This window comes from Thalassophryne amazonica, chromosome 14 (genome assembly GCF_902500255.1).
Source record: "Thalassophryne amazonica chromosome 14, fThaAma1.1, whole genome shotgun sequence".
In the NCBI taxonomy this organism is placed as follows: Eukaryota; Metazoa; Chordata; class Actinopteri; order Batrachoidiformes; family Batrachoididae; genus Thalassophryne; species Thalassophryne amazonica.
The window spans coordinates 87,112,601-87,133,262 of record NC_047116.1 but is presented as its reverse complement, the minus strand read 5'-3'; the positions used below and the strand labels follow the sequence as shown (position 1 = coordinate 87,133,262).

The window sequence follows — 20,662 nt, the reverse complement described above, 5'->3', positions numbered from 1 at the left end:
TGATGTTCGGACATCTGTACTCAACAGTGCGCTTGCATCTATTACTGTCTTGCTGTGTTGGCTAGCTTGCTACCCAAGTGTCTGCAGAATACAGTTTTGCCAGGTTCATTTAGTGAACAATATGTTCTGTGTTCAACATGGTTCTTTGGCTTCTGAAGTTGCTGATTTCTTTTCCATCAGCTGGTCAACAGTCGAACATGTGCCGCTGTCCATGGGGAGGTGCAAATCTTGACGTTAGGGGTGTAACGATACACAAAAATCATGGTTCGGTACGTACCTCGGTTTTGAGGCCATGGTTCGGTTCATTTTCGGTACAGTATGGGAAGAAAATGCAAAACCTAAATTTGCTTGTTTAAACCAACAATTTATTGTAACATACAAACAGGAAAATCAAATAAGTGCAAAATGCTGCCTGGTAATAAGTTAAATAAAATGTTCTCAAATGAACAACAAATGTATGAAATATTATAAAAACAAATTCCTAGTAAACAGCTTTGAAAAAACCTTTCTACAAGTAAAGCACAGCACAACAACTCCAGCATGAAGCCATGTTCAATTTTATTCAACTTTCATATTTTTGCCAGAAAAATTAACTTGTCCAAAACTGTCACCCTCTATAAGGAATTTTTTAAAAGAGAATTAATGTTAAAGAATCCCTTTACTTTTGTACAATTTATTTTATTTTCTATCTATTTCTATTAACTGTCCACTTAATGTTTGTTAATATATCTTTTTAAATAAAGATTTGAAAACAAAAACATTGTAGGAGATGCAAAAAATTAGTAAAACAAAATCACCTTAAAAATATTTAGAACCACAAATAAACTTGATTCTTGGTTTGTTTATTTATTTTGCCATTAAAATTGGCCATCACTTATTAAAATAAAATAACTTCTCAAGGCCAGCGCTTATCAAAGTCTGGGGACTATTTAATCACAGTGCAGCAAATGAGACCTGCTGACACTCGGTGACAACAGAGGCTTTCACCTTCAGTCACCAAACATCAGAAATGTCTCCAGTAAGGCCAGAAAAAGTAGCTAGATTTGTCGCTAGTCGCTTTTCAGAAAACAAGTCGTCAAGAGGGTTTGGAAAGTGAGAAAACTCACCAAGTTGGCAACACTGAATGTAAACACACGCAACGCAAACTCACCCGTGCACAGCCCTGTATCGAACCGAACGTCCCGTACCGAAACAGTTCAATACAAATACATGTACTGTTCAGTTTAATGAAGTGTATTTATATAGCATCAAATCACAACATAAGTCACCACACAGTGCTTCACAAAGGTTTTAGGTGTGAAAATGGCAGTCGTATGAGGTGACAACCAGCAAAACCTGCACTGCATGCTGCTTTTTGTTAGGTAGAAGATAAGCTCCCCATTTTTCCTTTCATTTCTTTCCTGATATTGCTGTCCGTCCACTCCTTTAACCTCCTTATTCCCTCAGTCTTGTCTCACACTGCTCTTCCTGTGAGGCTCATATGAAGTAGACACTGTCTCCTGGACCTTTATCTCCCTTAGCTTGAGTTATAGTTTCTAAGGCCAGGGGATCATAGCGAGTGAAAGTGCTCCTCTTACTCCCAATAAAGGAGGCATCCATTTCTCTCAACGCTTGCCTTTGTCCCAGGTGCAGTCTGAGCCTACAGCTCCACTCACAGAGCAAAGGAGGCCCCTCTGTCAGAACAGGTGGAAAGTCTATACAAGTTAATGACTCGTCTGACTTGGACACGAGCTCCTGCAGGAGGTCAACCTCTCAGTCAAACTGTTGTGTAAGTCCTGGTCAGTCTGGCCTGTGTCACATGAGTCTGGCTATTCTTTCAGACAAACTAAAGCAACCTCAGCCACATTGTTTGACTGTCCTGAGTGCTGCAACAAGCCCATTTTCTGCATGTTTGCAAAAAACCAGGGGTGGCTGGAAACTAGAAGGCACTACGGCACCACCCCCTCAAAATATTGAGAAAAGGTTACATACTATAGCATAATTAATAAATAAGTATAGTTAGCACAGAGTCAGAGTATGCAAGCACCTGTCAGTGTCTTAATACTTCACTTTGTAGTTTTAATTTTATTTACTGTCATTTTATTTACTACATTTTCCAGATTATAAGTCACTTTTTTTACTAGATGAAGAGGTCCTACGACTTAAACACTGAAAAAAATCTCAATTTATGATCTTGAATTTACATTACAGTGGAGACAAGAAACATAATATTAAATCTTTTTTGTTGAAATAAATGAGAGAGGGGGAAACTTCATAACGGGGCTCAACAACTTTCAGCACACAAACCAAAGCTAGTTTCACAGGCTGAATTCAGAACAAGAAGTCTAATAAAGACTAAGTAATTTACAGTACCAAGTTATCGATTGATAACATTAGATATCAACGTGACGCAAACACTGCAGCCAAAGCACTCTGGATTATTCAAAACATTGAATGAAATTTTTGAATCAAAGCTAGTCGCACAGGCTGAATTCAAAACAAGAAACAGCAGCTGATCAACTTCAGACATCAACAGCTTCACCTAATGGTTCAAATACATGAGACATACTCCTATACAGTCTATCAGAGTCGTGGGGCTGCCTGAACAGCACAGAGGCACTGCACTGATCTTTCAATACATCAATTGATTAAATGTTATCGAATGATAGGTGATAGGTCTGTGTGAGTGAGAGAGAGAGACAGAGAGAGAGAGTAAGCAAGGTCTAACTGTATACAGTTCACAGTTTATTAGGTGAAAAGTAATGTAGCCCTGTAGCAAATCTCCCTTCATGAAGAAGTGAAGATGCGCTGTCTTAAAAATCAATACCACCAGCTGCCACTGGTAAACAGAGACCCAAAATACAAGTCAATGACATCAGAATGACAGCTGTTGAAGGGTTATAGTGTGTAAAATCAGTTTTGATTTACAAGCCCAAATCAGAAAAAGGTGGGAAGACTTCATTTGATTTCTCAATATAAGTTGGGACAAAGGCAATTTATGGCTAAAAACAATGTTCCTCAAAGAAAGACTGGAAGTGGTTGCATATTTCACCCTCTACAGTTCATGTCATGAAACAAATTAAGGAAAGTGGAGGAATTTCAGTCAGTAAAGGGCAAGGGCATAAACCTAACACCCATGATCTCCAATCCCTCAGACAGCACTGCATCAAGAACCATCCATCATCAAGAGCTGATGTAACCACATGGGCAAGGGATTACTTTGGGAAACCTTTGTCAAACCACTACAATGTGCAGTTGCAGTCACAAATGCCACTTAAAACTCTACTGTGCAAAAAAGAATCTCTATGTTAACCTTGTCTAGAATCACATCTCTGAGTTCCGAGGCACGTGGGTTGGACCATTGCACAGTGGAAATGTGTATTGTGGTTAGAAGAATAAGTATTCCAGATATTTTTTTGGGAAGAAATAGAGGTCATGTGCTCTGGACCAAAGACAAAAAGGACAATCCAGGCAGTTACCAGCAAGAAGTCCAAAAGTCAGGGTCTGTGATAGTACAGGGTTGTGTCACTGCTCTTGGCAAACGTAAGTTACACTTTTGTGGTGACAGCATTGCAGAAATGCAGAAAAATACATTAAGTTTTTGGAGCAACATATGCTGCCTTTAAGACATCTTTTTCAGGGTAGGCTATGTATTTTTTTCAACAAGACAATGCAAAAACACATCCTGCGCACACTACAAAGGCATGACCTGCAGAAGAAGTTGGTATGGCTATTGGACTCGCCTGTGTGCAGTCCTAATATGTCCCCAAAGCAAAAATGCAACAACAAAATCCCCATACTGTTGTATAAATTAAGGGCCCCTTCACACATAACACAAAAGATGCAGAAACCAGAAGAAAATCCATGAACCAAAAACGAAATGGGGAACCGTGAAACATTCCACCTACTGTCAGGAGGGATGCATGGTTGGACAGGCGTGCATGATACGGGGTGACGGTTTTGTGCATGCCCATGTTCGCACGCACGAACACAGTGTGAGCATGTGGAAAGTTGCGCACACAGCAGCAGAGGAAAAAAAAATTAAAAACACCACAATGTAAAATCACACAGGTAAGGTTAGACCTTACCTGTGTGAAGCGCTTTGAGGCAACTCTGTTGTGATTTGGAGCTATATAAATGAAAATAAGTTGAAGTTGGAGTTGAATCTATAATACTTAATTCCTGTTATAAAGAGCAGATTTAGCCTCTACCTAGACATACACCAGGAAGTAATGAAATGAGGTGGATTACTGTTCTCCCTTCTATGTTTTACATGAATTACCTGATGGGCTCATCTCATAAAGAGTCGGCTCCCGTGTCACGAAAACCAGGTGTTGTTGACCAAACGGTTCCCCCCTAAAAATCGGTTCACCCTGCCTTCACTGCGCATGCTTCATTAGCCACGGTTCATGAATTATCACCTCGTTTCTGCTTCAAACTGCACTCCAGTCATCATCTATCTCAGCAACAGATATCGGAACCTTTTGTACAACAATCATTTCCACAAAAATTCAGCATTATTTCATCATAAAAGACAGAGGAAGCAATCAGAGCGCCACGGCTACACAAGCTGCTAGCTGATGCATTCACTGTGCAACGGTCATTTCAAAGCGTCATGAGTATCACCTTGTTTCTGCTTTAAATGGCCTTGTTTCTGCTTAAGACTAACATTAGAATGATTTAAGAGGTTTTACCTTGTCATCTGAGGGTTAATAATCCCATTAATCCATTTGATCTCTTTTGGTGAAGAGACTCGGTCTTAGACGAGTGGTTGAGCCCCAAAATGACGCATGTACAGTGGAGGCAGGGTGGACTCATTTTTAGGGGCGGCCTGTTCTGTCGACACCAGGCTCTTGCATCATGAACACCTCAGCCGTCATGGCATGTCCAGCGTGCAGTGATCTGCTGCAAATGTGATATGTGTTTTAATTATTAGGAATGTGAGGAAATCCCACAGTGACACGCACCTCGCGGGGGCATACCGTGGGGTGATTACCTGTATGGCATCATATTCACCAGCGTTGCAGTGCGTTGAGGCTGTGGTCAGCTGAAGGAATATGTGTTTTGATTTATTCCACACGAGGACAGCATGCCAACGTCTGCGCTTCATGCTGTCATTATGTGACTTCATATCCTACAAGCCAGTACAGGTGTTCCCCACCTGTGATTTGTGAGCACAGATATCTGAACAGCTGCATGTCACAGGGGGACATGCCCACCTCTGTCTGCGGGTCACGGCAGCTCACAGAACAAAAAGGCTCACTCTCTGTTCCTTCATTCTGTGATTTTTATTTGATGTATGTATTGCTATTTGTTTATTCTGCATCTGTCTGATGTCTGTGTTTGTAATCTAACACCTTTGCGTGCACGTTCACACCAGCTTTCAGTTGGCGGTCAGCTGACAGGCGCTATATATCCACAGCAAAGCGTATGAGCAAAGCATACGAGCAAAGCGATCACAAATGAATGAATTCATGCCTTTACCCTTATTTGTGTTATTTAATCTCCACTCTTTCTGTCATGTAAACTACAACTTACATGGTAGAAGTAACATCAGCCTGCTCAGCCGGCTTCACACCATGCCGCGCACCTGTCCTCATGTGATCGTGTCGGTACGTAATTATCAGCATGTCATGAGGGCATGAACACCCACCCACACATGTGCATTTCGTGTTCAACAGCTGCGTTGCAGTACATAACGATCAACTGTTCCAGCAGCGCACTGTGCTGTACAGTGACCGGACTCCGGGACCCTCAGCGACAACTGACAATGTTGGATTCATGGTGTGTGTGTGTGTGGGAGGGTTCGGCACAGTCACACCCATGTGTGTTGCTAGGTTATGGCACACTCATGGGGCACTTACACAGATTTCATAGACAGGTCAGTTGTGGTCACCTGCTGTCTACTCTCGTGCTGGGAAAGCAAATAGCTCTGCCTTTTCTAAGTGTCCAACGAGTAGTGTTCAATGTTCATGTGCAACACTTGGAATTTGGTCGACACCTGCCAAGAGAGGAGTCGAATGGCCACTCGCAGGGCATTCTTTCCGCCGCTGGTGTGTGCGAATGGTTGTCGCGACAGCTGTACGAGGCGTTTGAGGCGGCTCTGATTTTTCTCGAGTGTTATTTGACTCCTCCTTCATGTTCCATTCTACCTCAATCGTGTTGTGTATGAAGGGGCCCTAAGACATGTTTGCAGAAAAAATGGAACAAAATAACTCTTGTGGTCTGGAGAATCGGTGTGGCTCCTTTTGTTGTTCTCCCCTCCTTCCTGTACTTCTCTGTCAGTGGAGCTGATCATCATCTATACCTGTGGTTGCGGTACACTTGCATCAGTCAGCGGCGTACTACTTAAGCCTCAGCTGAACAGTAGGACGCTGCCAGATCTTTCCATCTCCGGAGTGGTAATACTGGCCTCATGTTTAGTGTTGCGCAATTTATTGATTCTTGTCTGTGTTTTTCCCCGTTTGGATTTTTCCTTAGTTATTCTAAGTTTTGTGTTTGTCTTTTGTGCAGTCTGCAGCCACCAAACCTGTCTGGTTTCCTGCACCCGCAACCCGTCCTCCAGTGCCTTCAACTCCTGGTCTCCACCACACCAACTATATCCTAAACACCATTACAATAATCAGTTCTTTATCATTTCCTGCCTCATTGCATTCAAGTTAGTTTCAGTTCCCGGGCCTGTCGCAACAAAAACACCTGAAAAGCTTCATTGCTTGCTGTCCTCAACATCTTTTAAGTGCTGTGAGAAGGAATAGTAACATTACAAGTGGCAAATGCTTTAGTGTCCCAAAGTATTTGGAATGTTTTGCAGGCCTTAAATGCAGGAATGGCGGACAGCAGTCCACTCTATTGTTCCTGTTCAGCAGAGCTGAGTGTCTAATTATTTATCTTATTGATGATTTTCCTCTCACGCTGGCTATAGTTTCACATTTTATTCTATTATTTGCAATGCATAGCAGTGCTCTGCTCTTCATCTCAACCTGCTCAGCACAGCTGAGTAGGTTTATTGATTTTATTCTAAGGATAGCTATATTATATATTTTATTGTTTTATTTGCAATGAATTGAACAATGGAAGTCAGTTAAAGTCCCCCTGGCAGAAATGTCTTTTTTTTTTTCTTTTTGCTGAGTACTTCCACACTGTGTTTTGCATTCACTGTCTGAATTTGCATCATCAAATTGTTACGTGTATTTGTATTGTTTATGCCTGCAAGCATTTTTTTTCAGTTTGCAAAAGGCTTTTTGATGCAACTACCTATTGCTAAATTGATGCAGGTGTGTATTTGTATTTGTAAATGTTTTCTTCATTTGCTAGTGTTGTCATAATTTGAAAACATTGTGGCCCTTATCAGCCACCATGTGGTGTTGCACAGAGGCAAAATTACAGATACTGTGTCATTTTCCAGCTACATATAGGCCTGAAGGTACGTATTTTGCCTCACTCACATGATCCTAATATTGTGGCTGCAAACCATGTGGCAGTGATAAATGTTGAAGTGTGTAGGCGCATGAGTACTAAACATCTTCAATTTCCCCAACAAATATCTGCAGCCTATTACTTGAATGTTGGACAAAAAAAAAAATAAATAAATAAGACTGAGCCTTTTTTTCCAAGGATAATGCATAAAATTTTACAGGTATGTCAACCAGTTCAGCGAATAGCACAAATGAAAAATATAATGAAGGCCTAACATTGCTGCAGCACTCAACACCATAAGGTATGCCCTCTCCATAAACTGAACCGAATGGAGAGGATGACAGTCCAGGCTGGGGTCAACCTTTTCACTAGGTTTCCTAATTACTGTTTGGGTAGTTTCTCAACAATCCTCCACACATTACAGCTAACACTGTTTGGGTTTATCCTCAGTTACCTGTTTAATGGCAATAAAAGAATTAACTGCTCCTCCACAATGCTGATACTAAAGCAACCAAGGCTTTCCTTCACCCATTATTTAAAGATCCCGTAGTGCTTTCCTTATTTGTAATTCTGTCAGCATCGTCATACAACTTTAATGAACAGTAACCCTGTTAAAAGCCTGCCAAGGAACTTTGAGTACTGCCTGGGACAGTAATAGCTTTGGCGTTGAAGAAGCACTGCTCTTACACCAACTTTTACAACCTTGCTCGCTGCATCACAATTGTGCAAAATACTAAAATCCTTTTAAAGCCATTGAGGGTTTTATTATTTTAGAGGTGCTGATATTTGCATGTGCAACGTTAGCTAATATCTGTAGCTTCTCCAAAAATATTAGTTCTATCAACATTCTGTTTTGGTGCCATTCACCCTTGACCCAAAGCGACAAATGCCAGCTGTCCCCAGTCACGTGCATGCAGAGCTTTTTTGTTTTTTCTGCATTCTGCTGTAAGCAAACAGAGACGGTGGTGGAAGACATCAAAAGCAATTCTCTTTTCAATCATGGTAATGACAACATGACACTTAACTAAACTGACTAAACCAATTGAACTACCAAAACACAATCATTCAGTAACACTAACAACACTGATAAACTAACACGAACCACAATAACATTTAAAACCCCAAACTCCCATGATGCACTGCATGGTGCACAATGTCCACTGTTTACTGGTTAGCTAAAAGTACCAATTTCTCCAAAAAATATTAGTCCTATCAACTTTCCGTTTTCACAGCATTCATTAGGAATTAACTCTAAACCAAATAACAAAAAAGCTAGTGGGAGCCAAAGCTAACAGGCTTTGCTAACCACTACTAAAGTGCTCAAAGCAAATAGACAAGTGTTGTTATTTAGGGACTCACAGTATCTCAAAGTAATCATCAAAACTCACAAATCTGAAGCACAGGACATAAGTAAATAGAAAATGGAAAAATTATGAAAATATTTGAGCGTATCACGTGGCAGAATTTCACAGATTTCCCCGTTCTTCTTCTTCTGTAGAAAAAAAAAAAAAAAAAAAAAAACAATTTATTCATCCATCCACATCCTCAAGTCTGTGTAAAGCCCACTTTTATTTTTATGCATTTGAACCCTCCCGTAATACCGAGCCAGTCCACCTGGTGTTTCGTCTGTGTTGTTATAAGTTGCTTTCTGTGTGTTTTTAGTTATCTGTTTTGGTTCATAGCATTTATTTATGGCCTAGGTACAGCACTTTGGTTAACAGTAATTGTCTGAATGTGTGATATAAATACCATATTTTCTGTGGTATAAGTCATATTTGTTTTGGGGGGGTGGGTTATCAGTAATTTGGGACTTATACTCCGGTGTGACTTATATAGCAAAAATCAAAATTACTTATTAATAATAATAATTCTAATGACTAATAAGATCAGACATTTCTAGGAATCAAAGTACTAAACAAAAAAGTCTAATAAAAGTACAAATGCCAATAATAAAAAGTACAATAGAACAATGCACAAAAATCCCTAATTAAAGAGTAGATAATACACAGAGAAAAATATCTGACTCATACTTCAGTGTGATTTATGTTCCAGTGCAACTTATGTATGTTTTTTTTCTTTTCAAGAATATATATATATATTTGTCAGATGTGACTTATACTCCAGAAAATATGATAAATTTTAAATTGACTTTACTTGCACACTTGAAAGTTGGAATGTGACACTTTAGGGCATCAACTTTACAGTCACAGTGTACTTAGACAACCTGCTAGACTGTGAATGCTTGTTTGATCTCAGTGTTCACACCAGCCAAACATGAGAGAGATCACCTGAACCAAAGTGAGGAAATTTGTCACACAAAGAAAACCAGTAAGAAAAATGATGACTTTGATCAAACGATATAGGTGGCATAGAAATAAAAGTAGCAGAGTTGCACGATACAACAAAACTAAAAGCACAAGGTGGGCGTGGTTCTTCGGTACGCTACTTAAAGTCACAAAACACCATCTGATAGGCTGAAAATTCATGATCAGTCCAAATGTGAATGGTACAGAGTTGCTTTGGAATCATCAAGGTGTTATTAAATAAATTCACATGTGCCACAAAGTGGAAGAGTAGGCAGCTACACGCAGGTTTCAAATCACTCAGAGTGTCTCCAGAAGCAGCAGCACCAGGCTCGAGTAACACTGCGACCATACAGCATCATCTCTAATTATATCAGCGAACGCCACTCCCACCAACAAGATAACTCTTTCAGACGAGCAGGTATTGAACAGGTATCATATTTCAAGCACATCTCACGGGGCCAGCTCATATTATAGGCACAGAAACTCAATTACGAGCTGAGGTTTTGATTTCTTGGAGTAATAGGACCGGCTGGATTCAGCAGGGAAGAGGCAGAATATATTTGGCAGTCCGTTTAAGAGTCACATCTCCCAGAAGGCCCATGGTGAAAGAAAAAAATCTGCATCATTCATGTTGGTCTCATCGACCAGAAGGCTTTAGACTGATAGAAGGAAATCTACAGCTGATGGTCTCAGATGCTCAGTGCTTTAGGTGAAAACAGATATGTGCGCTTGTCATGCTGCAATCAGGCATAGAAATTCTTAAAGAGAAAATGCAGCATCATGTGAAATCTTCTTCATAATGGTATCTCAGCCAAAAACTGTTTGCTTATCACAGAGACAAAGCAATCAGCCTACACTTGTGCTGGCAGCTGTAATCCTATGTACATTTGTACATAATGAACTTTTTTTTCACAGTTTTAGTCATGAAAATCATTCATTACTACAACATGAAAAGTAGCTTGTGTTGTTCTTGTGTTGTGTTGTTCTCGGCAAAGATTGTAGCATGTATACTGCTTTGGTCACCACGAAAAGATCAACTCACAATCACAACTCTTCTCTTGGCACCCTGTCATAAGCTTTCTCTGAATACACAAACACACAATGTAACTCCTTCTGGCCTTCTCTGCACTTCTCCATCAGTATTCTCAGAGCAAACATTGCATCTGTAGTGCTCTTTCTCAGCATGAAACCATATTGCCGCTCACAGATCTTCACCTGTTTTCTAAGCCTAGATTTGACTACTTTCCCATAACTTCATGCTGTGTCTGATTAATTTATGCCTCTGTAGTTACTGCAGCTCTGCACATTATCCTTGCTCTTAAAAATAGGAACCAGCACACTTCGTCTCCACTCCTCAGGTACCCTCTTACTTTCCAAGATGTTATTAAACAATCTGGTTGGAAAGTCCACTGCCATCTCTCCTAGACATTTCCATGCCTCCACTAGAATGTCATCTGGACCAACTGCCTTTCCACTCTTCATCCTCTTCATAGCTGCCCTCACTTCATCCTTACTAACCACTTGCATTCATGATTTATTCTATCCACATCATCCAGCATTTTATTTCTCTCTCATTATATCACATTTACAATTATAATAGTTTAAAAGGGGCCAAAAAATAAACACCATACAGAATATAATAAATTTATTAAAGCATCAATTGAAATACAACATGAATAATGTCTTTAAATTGCCCCAATTGGGAAGAGTTTCCTTGAATCTTAAATCTTTCCATAAAATTACCAAGAAATTAAATCAATAACAGTTGCAATATATATTAAAAAAAGAAGAAGTGCTAACTATTTTTGCTCTATTGATCCAGGACATCGTGAGAGAACAGAGAAGTTTCAGAAGAAGTCGGTTTCAGCATTTTATCCGGATATTCCACTGTTAAAGGAGATTTTTTTAATGAAAGACGTGCGGACGGATTGCAGCGTCGGCTCGCAGCCGCCGCGATGCTCCGCCACAGGAAAAACACCTCTGTTGGAAGCCTTAAGGACAAGTTGGAACATGTCCAGCTGTTAAACAATTTCTCATATACTCACTCCACTGAAAGCCTTCAAAAGCCGCCTGGATTTTACAAATGGTTATCAACACGGAGGGGTTTTTCCTGTGCCGCCAAACCGCACCGGCTGCGTCCCGACGTGCGGACCCGTCCGCACGTCTTTCATTAAAAAAATCTCCTTTAACAGTGGAATATCCGGATAAAATGCTGAAACCGACTTCTTCTGAAACTTCTCTGTTCTCTCACGACGTCCTGGATCAATAGAGCCTGAAATGTGGAGGTTTTCAGCTTGAAACAGGCTGACGACGGCGCCTGAGAGCACTGCGCGACGTCTCGCACCGTGGGAAGTCCTTAAAGCGACAGTATCACCTCAAAATCTCTCATCAGCCGTTAAAATTTTCACAGAAAACCAGCTTAATTTTTCGAACCGTGTCCACTTCGATGTGCCTCACAGGTTTAGAAAACATTTTGATCAAACAAAGCACCAGTCTCTCAGCAACTTCTCAGACAAAGGAATTCCGAGGAGGGGCTGGACGACTCCTCCCACATGGAGTGCTCACAGGCAAATGACGTCACCGACAGGCGTGGAAAAACTCACGCATGTGCACGAGGGTTCAAGCATGTCTGACGTAAAAACATATGAATGAAATCCATATAGTTTTTGAAAAAAATAAAAAGGACCTATACTTTATTGACAGCCCTCGTATGTGTGTGTGTGTGTGTGTGTGTGTGTGTGTGTGTGTGTGTGTGTATTGCAAAAAAACAATGAAAGTAAACATTGTTAATTTGGAGTGTATACACAACACACCACAGTCAGTCAGCAACTGTCAGCAGTTTTACTTTGAAATTTAATTTAAATTTAATTTGTAACCATTTTTGGAAAAGATTATGCATCCTCTGATAGATACATGCATACAACAATATGCAGACAAAAAAAGAGATCGACACCTCCACTTCTGCACACCTTGTGCCCCCCCCCCCCCCCCACACACACACACACACAGAGTCCAGATCAAGTGAGCTAAACTTCACAGGTGTAGTGCAGTCCATGGCTTAGTGTGTTGAGGCTGTTCTGGCAGCAAAAGTTGGACCTACACAATACTAGGCAGGTGGTCACAATGTTATGTTCTTATAACGCACATTTACAGTAAATGATACATGTGGATTTACTGATCTGAATGAATGTTCTGACTGGAGACCTTCCTATAAATGCAGCTACTTTGTCCAACAAAGGCTATCTGACCGTGTCTGGATTACAGACAGAATCCTCAGGTGGAAGTGTGAGAGAGGATGAAGGGAAAATGCGGAGATAGTGTCTTTCTTTTTGTGTTAACAAAGTGATTTTTCACGACTGTTCTCTTCCAAGGTGTCAGGGGCAGCTGAGGGGAGGAAGCAGTGGATGAATTGCAATGCATCCTGTGCTCTCCTCCTGCTCTTCTAACATCACTGGTGTTCACAGGATGCAAGGATACTGTGATCCACTATGACAGCTGACAGTCTGCAGGCTGAGCATGATGATAGCTGGATTGTTTCACTGTTGCCATATGCAGCTCCATCACCACTTGCACTGTATCATCAGTGCACAAAATTGATGCTGATGGAGACAAGGTGCAAACCACCAGCAGTACAGCACCTGAATGCTTTCACACATTTCACTTAACACATCTGAGAAGCGGGATGTTGCACTCAATTCTGTGACCTAATGAGTGATCGCTTCTCTCCATCCTTTTGCACATATTTCTGTTTTGACCACAGTCACATACGTAGTGCAGCAGATAAGAGAATATTTAGAGTGGAATCCTGCAAATTTTGATAAAAGCATCAAATTTGGCAGAAATAGTCCTCAGACAATCCTCTTTTGAAAAAACTGATTGGCCACTTGAATTTTCACTTGGCATTCAGGTAGAGGTCAATTGAAGAATTACACAGGAGTCAAAATTAAAAGATGCTCCAATCATATTGAAACCTATGCCACATTATTTGCCTGATCATAAAGATTCCAAAAAGGTATGGTTTGGATGGTCTGTAACTGAATTCTATGGAGTTATGGGATTAAAAACAGCAAGAATGGTGAGAGGTTAATGTCAATTTGTACAGGGGTCAAAAAAGTTAAAGTTGCTCCAATTTTGGTAAAAAGTGATGCAAATTACTAGTTGAGTTAACACGGTTTAAAAAAGGAATAGTTTGGACCATGTATCATCCTTACTTATCACGTTACGGGGCAATATATTTCACATGTCATAGAATCCAATAGACGTAGACCTTGTTTGACCTTTACTTTGGAGACCAAGCATTCAACACTGTCAAAACTATTCCATTTATTAATCCTATTAGCTCAACCAATAATTTGCATCACATTTTACCAAAATTGGAGCAACTTCAACTTTTGACCCCTGTACAAAATGAAACTGAGCTTTGTCACCATTCTTGCTGTTTTTAATCCCGTAACTCCATAGAAATCAGTCACAGGTAGTCCAAACTATACCTTTTTGGAATCTTTATGATCAGGCAAATAATGTGGAACATTTTTCAATATGATTGGAGCATCTTTTAATTTTGACCTCTGTGTAATTCTTCAATTGACCACTACCTGACCACCGGTTGAAAAGTCAAGTGGCCAATAGGTTTTTTCAAAAGAGGAGTGTCTAAGGAGTATTTCTGCCAAATTTGATGCTTTTATCACCATTTGCATGATTGTTTCAGTTATCTGCTGCAATAACAAGAACGAAAGGACAAATCTCAAAGGAAAGAAATTGTGATGGGTCCTTCCTCGGCAAAGAACATTACATTTTGTATAAGCTCCTATAGGTCACCAGATGTTTAAAAATACCCTTGGAACAATGAAGTGATGAAATTTTTTTAAGTTGTTTACATCAATATTCAAACTTGTATTTACATTCACTGAATAATCTCCAGTTCCCTTCAATAATCTGAAACTTACTTTTATTCATCTGTATTAAAATAGACTACCTTCAGTGTGCTTTTCCATCTGATGCAGAAGCTCAAAGCATTTTATAAAACATAATGGCTGACATTCACTCATCCACACAGTCACTCACACCGATGTCAGGATGCTGCCATGCAAGACGCTCATCTGACAACATATTTTCATTTTCTCATGATATATTACAAGTCAAGCGCTAAATTCCTTGCAAATTCTTACAAATTCATAAGTGCACTTGTAACATGCTTTTCCCATATGTATGACATTTTGGTTAGGTTAGGGTTATGTTAGGGTAATAATAATAATTAAAACATTATTTACCACATCTTGCATAAACTTGGGTGACCCACCATCTTGGTGTTGATGATGGCACTGCTTCCTCCCAGCAGAAAATGCATGATATGTACTGATTTTTGTACACCACTTTTTCTTACATTTTACTGTGAAATTTTCATGAGAAAAGACAAACTATGGCAGCACAGTGGATTAGTGGTTAGCACTGTTGCCTCACAGCAAGACGGTCATGGAATCCATTCCCACCTGTGGCCTTTCTGTGTGGTGTTTGCATGTTCCCGTTTTTGCGTGGGTTCTCTCCGGGTGCTCCGGCTTCCTCCCACATCCAAAGACATGCAGTTTAGGTGGATTGGAAACTTTAAATTGTCTGTAGGTGTGCGTGCGGGTGTGAATGTGTTTGTTTGTCTATATGTGGCACTGCGACAAACTGGCACCCTGTCCAGGGTGAACCCCGCCTCATGCCCTATGACTGCTGGAATAGGCTCCAGACCCCTGTGACCCTGAATTGGAGTAAGCGATTGAAGATGAGTGAGTGAGTGAGTGAATGATACTGCAACTACATACCAAATTGGGGATTAATGACCTTGCTCAATGCACCATCATGATTTTTATGTATGGTGTCACAAGTATGCCACTCTAACAGGAAGGAAGGAAGGAAGGAAGGAAGGAAGGAAGGAGATAGATAGATAGATAGATAGATAGATAGATAGATAGATAGATAGATAGATAGATAGATAGATAGATAGATAGATAGATAGATAGATAGATAGATAGATAGATAGATAGATAGATAGATAGATAGATAGATAGATAGATAGATAGATAGATAGATAGATAGATAGATAGATAGATAGATAGATAGATAGATAGATAGATAGATAGATAGATAGATAGATAGATAGATAGATAGATAGATAGATAGATAGATAGATATTACAATTGTATTCAATTATGGTCTTACTGCAAACTGATTTTTGTCTGAATCTTGAACAAAAATAAAAACATTGTAATGAATAAAAAAGCTGCACAATTTCAAAAGACTCACTGGATAAACTCAATCAATTTTGTGCAGGATTTGCATCCCATAAATATGTGCAGGCCAAACTCAAAGTATATCCACACAATGAAATTTAATTTAATTTTTATGTGTCCTGGAGGCAAATCTTGTCCAGAATTGAGCTGAGTTCATCCAATGAGTCATATTTTTTCAGTGTACGTTTCAGCACCAGTCCTGTGGCTGTAAACCTAATCTGCTTTATGAGGTCACAAGCACAAGCAACCAAACTGAAAGCAAGTCTTGTGTCAGTTAGTGGAGGTTTGCATTATCCCAGAGCCCCTTTTCTGCTGCATCGGCTTCCACTCTGCTTGCACAAAAATTAAAACCTGAGCCCAAACTGCACATCAGTTTAGATTTTTTTTAAGCGCAGATATAAAGTTTTCTCCATTTTCTGTGACAGATGAGGGTCAGAGCCAGGGTAAGATTAATGTTGCTGCCGTCAAAACAGACACTGAGCAGCAGTTCCTGGCTCTATAACCACAAATCTGCAGCTGGAAATGAACGGAAATACAAAATTCCCAATTATGAGATAATTAATTGTAACCCAGCTGTCCCTGCAAATCATTTCCAGCAATTATTCAACTGAGATTAGTCGAACAGTAACAGCAAGAACACGATCTCAAAGAAGCAAGAAAAAAAAATCCCACCTCATCCTGTTGCGACTGACTGGGTCTCTGGTTCGGCTGCTCCTTGGTAGCTGTCATTGTAAATAAACAAACAAATAAATAAAAACTCCTCGTGTGATCAACTTCACTGACTGGCTCGGACCCAAACACCAACAAAAAACGGCAAGATCCAGACTGTGCGCGGAATAAGTGAGAAAATGGACGGATGCAGTGGAGAAGCCGTGGAATCTCAAACAGGATGGAGGAGAGGCGCGAGGAGGAGTCCGTGCGTGCACGTCGGGAAAAGGGAGCAGGGGAGTCGATCCGTTGCGCTCCTCGTACGACCGAGAAAGGAGAAGTGTTCTCACGATTTAGCACAATTTAGCTGCGCGTGAAACGGGGCGGTGAGAACTCTGCGCCCGAATCCCCCACTGGTGTTTGTGATGATGATGAGGAGGAGGAGGAGGAGGAGGGACAGGAGGAGGAGGAGTGCACTCAAGTGGTCTTGTGATGGTTTTCCAGAGAGCAGGGGGTTTGTCGGACCTCGATCACACGCGTCAGATGCGGTGATTGACAGCTGGAGTGGTGTCGGTGACGGCGGCGCTGTCCGCGGTGCTGAACGCGCATCCATTCATCCTCAGTGCGCACAGGCGCAAACAGCACGCCAGCTCTGGTTGTTCCACAGTGAAACAGGCAGCTGAAAAGCATGTTGTTTTGTTGGAATCCCGGAGCTTTGACTTGGCCTTAAGCGAGGAGCTTAAGCGGTCAATAAAACCGGATTCAGCGGGGCTCAGCGCAGCCAGATAAACGCATCACTTTGCTCCGAATGCAACTGAATCGGAGTTTGGAATACTTAAGAGTGAAACGCCACCTGTGAACCTTACCAAACCTTATCAAAGTCAGCGAGGAGTTTAGCAGACAGCATTGTTCAGAGTGTTAAGACACGATTTCATGTGGCTGAAAACTCAGATTAGAAAGAAAACATGCATCAGTGCACAGAATGAACACATTTCTTGTTGCCAGACATTCAGCCGCTCAGCATGAGATTGGGTTGGACGCTACTCCACCTTTTGCTCATACACTCAACAAAAATATAAACGCAACACTTTTGGTTTTGCTCCCATTTTGTATGAGATGAACTCAAAGCTCTAAAACTTTTTCCACATACACAATATCACCATTTCCCTCAAATATTGTTCACAAACCAGTCTAAATCTGTGATAGTGAGCACTTCTCCTTTGCTGAGATAATCCATCCCACCTCACAGGTGGGCCATATCAAGATGCTGATTAGACACCATGATTAGTGCACAGGTGTGCCTTATACTGCCCACAATAAAAGGCCACTCTGAAAGGTGCAGTTTTATCACACAGCACAATGCCACAGATGTCGCAAGATTTGAGGGAGTGTGCAATTGGCATGCTGACAGCAGGAATGTCAACCAGAGCTGTTGCTCGCGTATTGAATGTTCATTTCTCTACCATAAGCCGTCTCCAAAGGTGTTTCAGAGAATTTGGCAGTACATCCAACCAGCCTCACAACCGCAGACCACGTGTAACCACACCAGCCCAGGACCTCCACATCCAGCATGTTCACCTCCAAGATTATCTGAGACCAGCCACTCGGACAACGGCTGAAACAATCGGTTTGCATAACCAAAGAATTTCTGCACAAACTGTCAGAAACCGTCTCAGGGAAGCTCATCTGCATGCTCGTCGTCCTCATCGGGGTCTCGACCTGACTCCAGTTCGTCGTCGTAACCGACTTGAGTGGGCAAATGCTCACATTCGCTGGCGTTTGGCACGTTGGAGAGGTGTTCTCTTCATGGATGAATCCCGGTTCACACTGTTCAGGGCAGATGGCAGACAGCGTGTGTGGCGTCGTGTGGGTGAGCGGTTTTCTGATGTCAATGTTGTGGATCGAGTGGCCCATGGTGGCGGTGGGGTTATGGTATGGGCAGGCGTCTGTTATGGACGAAGAACACAGGTGCATTTTATTGATGGCATTTTGAATGCACAGAGATGCCGTGACGAGATCCTGAGGCCCATTGTTGTGCCATACATCCAAGAGCATCACCTCATGTTGCAGCAGGATAATGCACGGTCCCATGTTGCAAGGATCTGTACACAATTCTTGAAAGCTGAAAATGTCCCAGTTCTTGCATGGCCGGCATACTCACCGGACATGTCACCCGTTGAGCATGTTTGGGATGCTCTGGACCGGCGTATAGGACAGCGTGTACCAGTTCCTGCCAATATCCAGCAACTTCGCACAGCCATTGAAGAGGAGTGGACCAACATTCCACAGGCCACAATTGACAACCTGATCAACTCTATGCGAAGGAGATGTGTTGCACTGCATGAGGCAAATGGTGGTCACACCAGATACTGACTGGTATCCCCCCCAATAAAATAAAACTGCACCTTTCAGAGCGGCCTTTTATTGTGGACAGTCTAAGGCACACCTGTGCACTAATCATGGTGTCTAATCAGCATCTTGATATGGCACACCTGTGAGGTGGGATGGATTATCTCAGCAAAGGAGAAGTGCTCACTATCACAGATTTAGACTGGTTTGTGAACAATATTTGAGGGAAATGGTGATATTGTGTATGTGGAAAAAGTTTTAGATCTTTGAGTTCATCTCATACAAAATGGAAGCAAAACCAAAAGTGTTGCATTTATATTTTTGTTGAGTATAGTTAGCAGGTTGACTGATATTTACAGTAAAGTCCGCACGTATGGAGAGTGACACATTTTTTTTCCACTGTGCACCACCACAATAGAGTTAAAGTGAAACAATCCAAGTGTACTTGCAGTGTAGAGTGTGAACTTTAATTCTAAGGATTCAACAGAGGCCACAAGTAATTGGGCAAACTAAATATAAGGATTACTGTGACTACAAGATTACTATTACACACAGTTTTCTTTAGACAAGTCAAGGGATGAATTCATGAACATTTACAAGTCACTGAATATGTCTCAGTCTTCATTTACATCAGTGGTTTCCATCCCCAGCCCAACTTATGTGAAACGAAGGCAGAACTCATCCCCCAATACTCCACACCTCTCAGCCCATCACACATGTACCCCCCTCCCCTCAAGCAAAAGGGGAAACAGGTTTTACTTAATTAATAAAAGAATACTTATTCTTTCTGTGTGGAGTTTGCATGTTGTGGGTTCCCTCCAGGTGCTCCAGTTTTCTTGGTCACCGTAATCGACAGGTGTCAAGGGATCACCCAAGCACACCCTTATGCTAAACATGAATGAAATTGGTCAATTGGTACTTGAGATATCGCATTAACAAGGGTGGCAATGACAATATCTTGAATATCTTGCTGTGACCTTGAAATTGACCCCATGGTTACTGTAATCGGCTGGTATCAGGGGATCAACCAAGTATACTCTTATGATAAATATGAATGAAAAGGTCAATTGGTTCTTGAGATATCGTGCTAACAATCAAAAACAAATGGATGGACAGATGGACAGACAGACAGATATATCAGGGTTAAGTTAAAAAAGTGGCAATGATTCCTGACATTTTGTAAACCATCCCCTACAACAAAGAAATGTAACTGAGGTGTGATGTTTTGCAGTTTAAATATGAACTTTATTAAAATTAACTATATACAGTAGTGTTCAGAATAATAGTAGCGCTATGTAACTAAAAGATTAATCCAGGTTTTGAGTATATTTCTTATTGTTACATGGGAAACAAGGTACCAGTAGATTCAGTAGATTCTCACAAATGCAACAAGACCAAGCATTCATGATATGCACACTCGTAAGGCTATGAAATTGGGCTATAAGTAAAAAAAGTAGAAAAGGGGGTGTTCACAATAATAGTAGCATCTGCTGTTGACTCTACAAACTCAAAACTATTATGTTCAAACTGCTTTTTTAGCAATCCTGTGAATCACTAAACTAGTATTTAGTTGTATAACCACAGTTTTTCATGATTTCTTCACATCTGCGAGGCATTAATTTTGTTGGTTTGGAACCAAGATTTTGCTGGTTTACTAGTGTGCTTGGGGTCATTGTCTTGTTGAAACAC

At 41.0% G+C, this 20,662-nt stretch overlaps 1 protein-coding gene across 2 annotated transcripts in view; it reads right to left on the bottom strand.

Moving 5' to 3' along the window:
- LOC117524075 (inactive dipeptidyl peptidase 10-like) overlaps positions 1-20,662 on the bottom strand; it is a 643,233-nt gene that overhangs the window by 347,645 nt on the left and 274,926 nt on the right. The window contains exon 1 of one of the 2 annotated variants that reach the window (XM_034185801.1): positions 16,649-16,910. The exons of the other annotated variant lie outside the window; for it this stretch is intronic. Coding sequence (XP_034041692.1) covers positions 16,649-16,705 — 57 coding nt within the window. The 5' untranslated portion in view covers positions 16,706-16,910. Of the gene's footprint in view, positions 1-16,648; positions 16,911-20,662 lie in introns of those variants that run through there. 2 annotated transcript variants of the gene reach the window in all.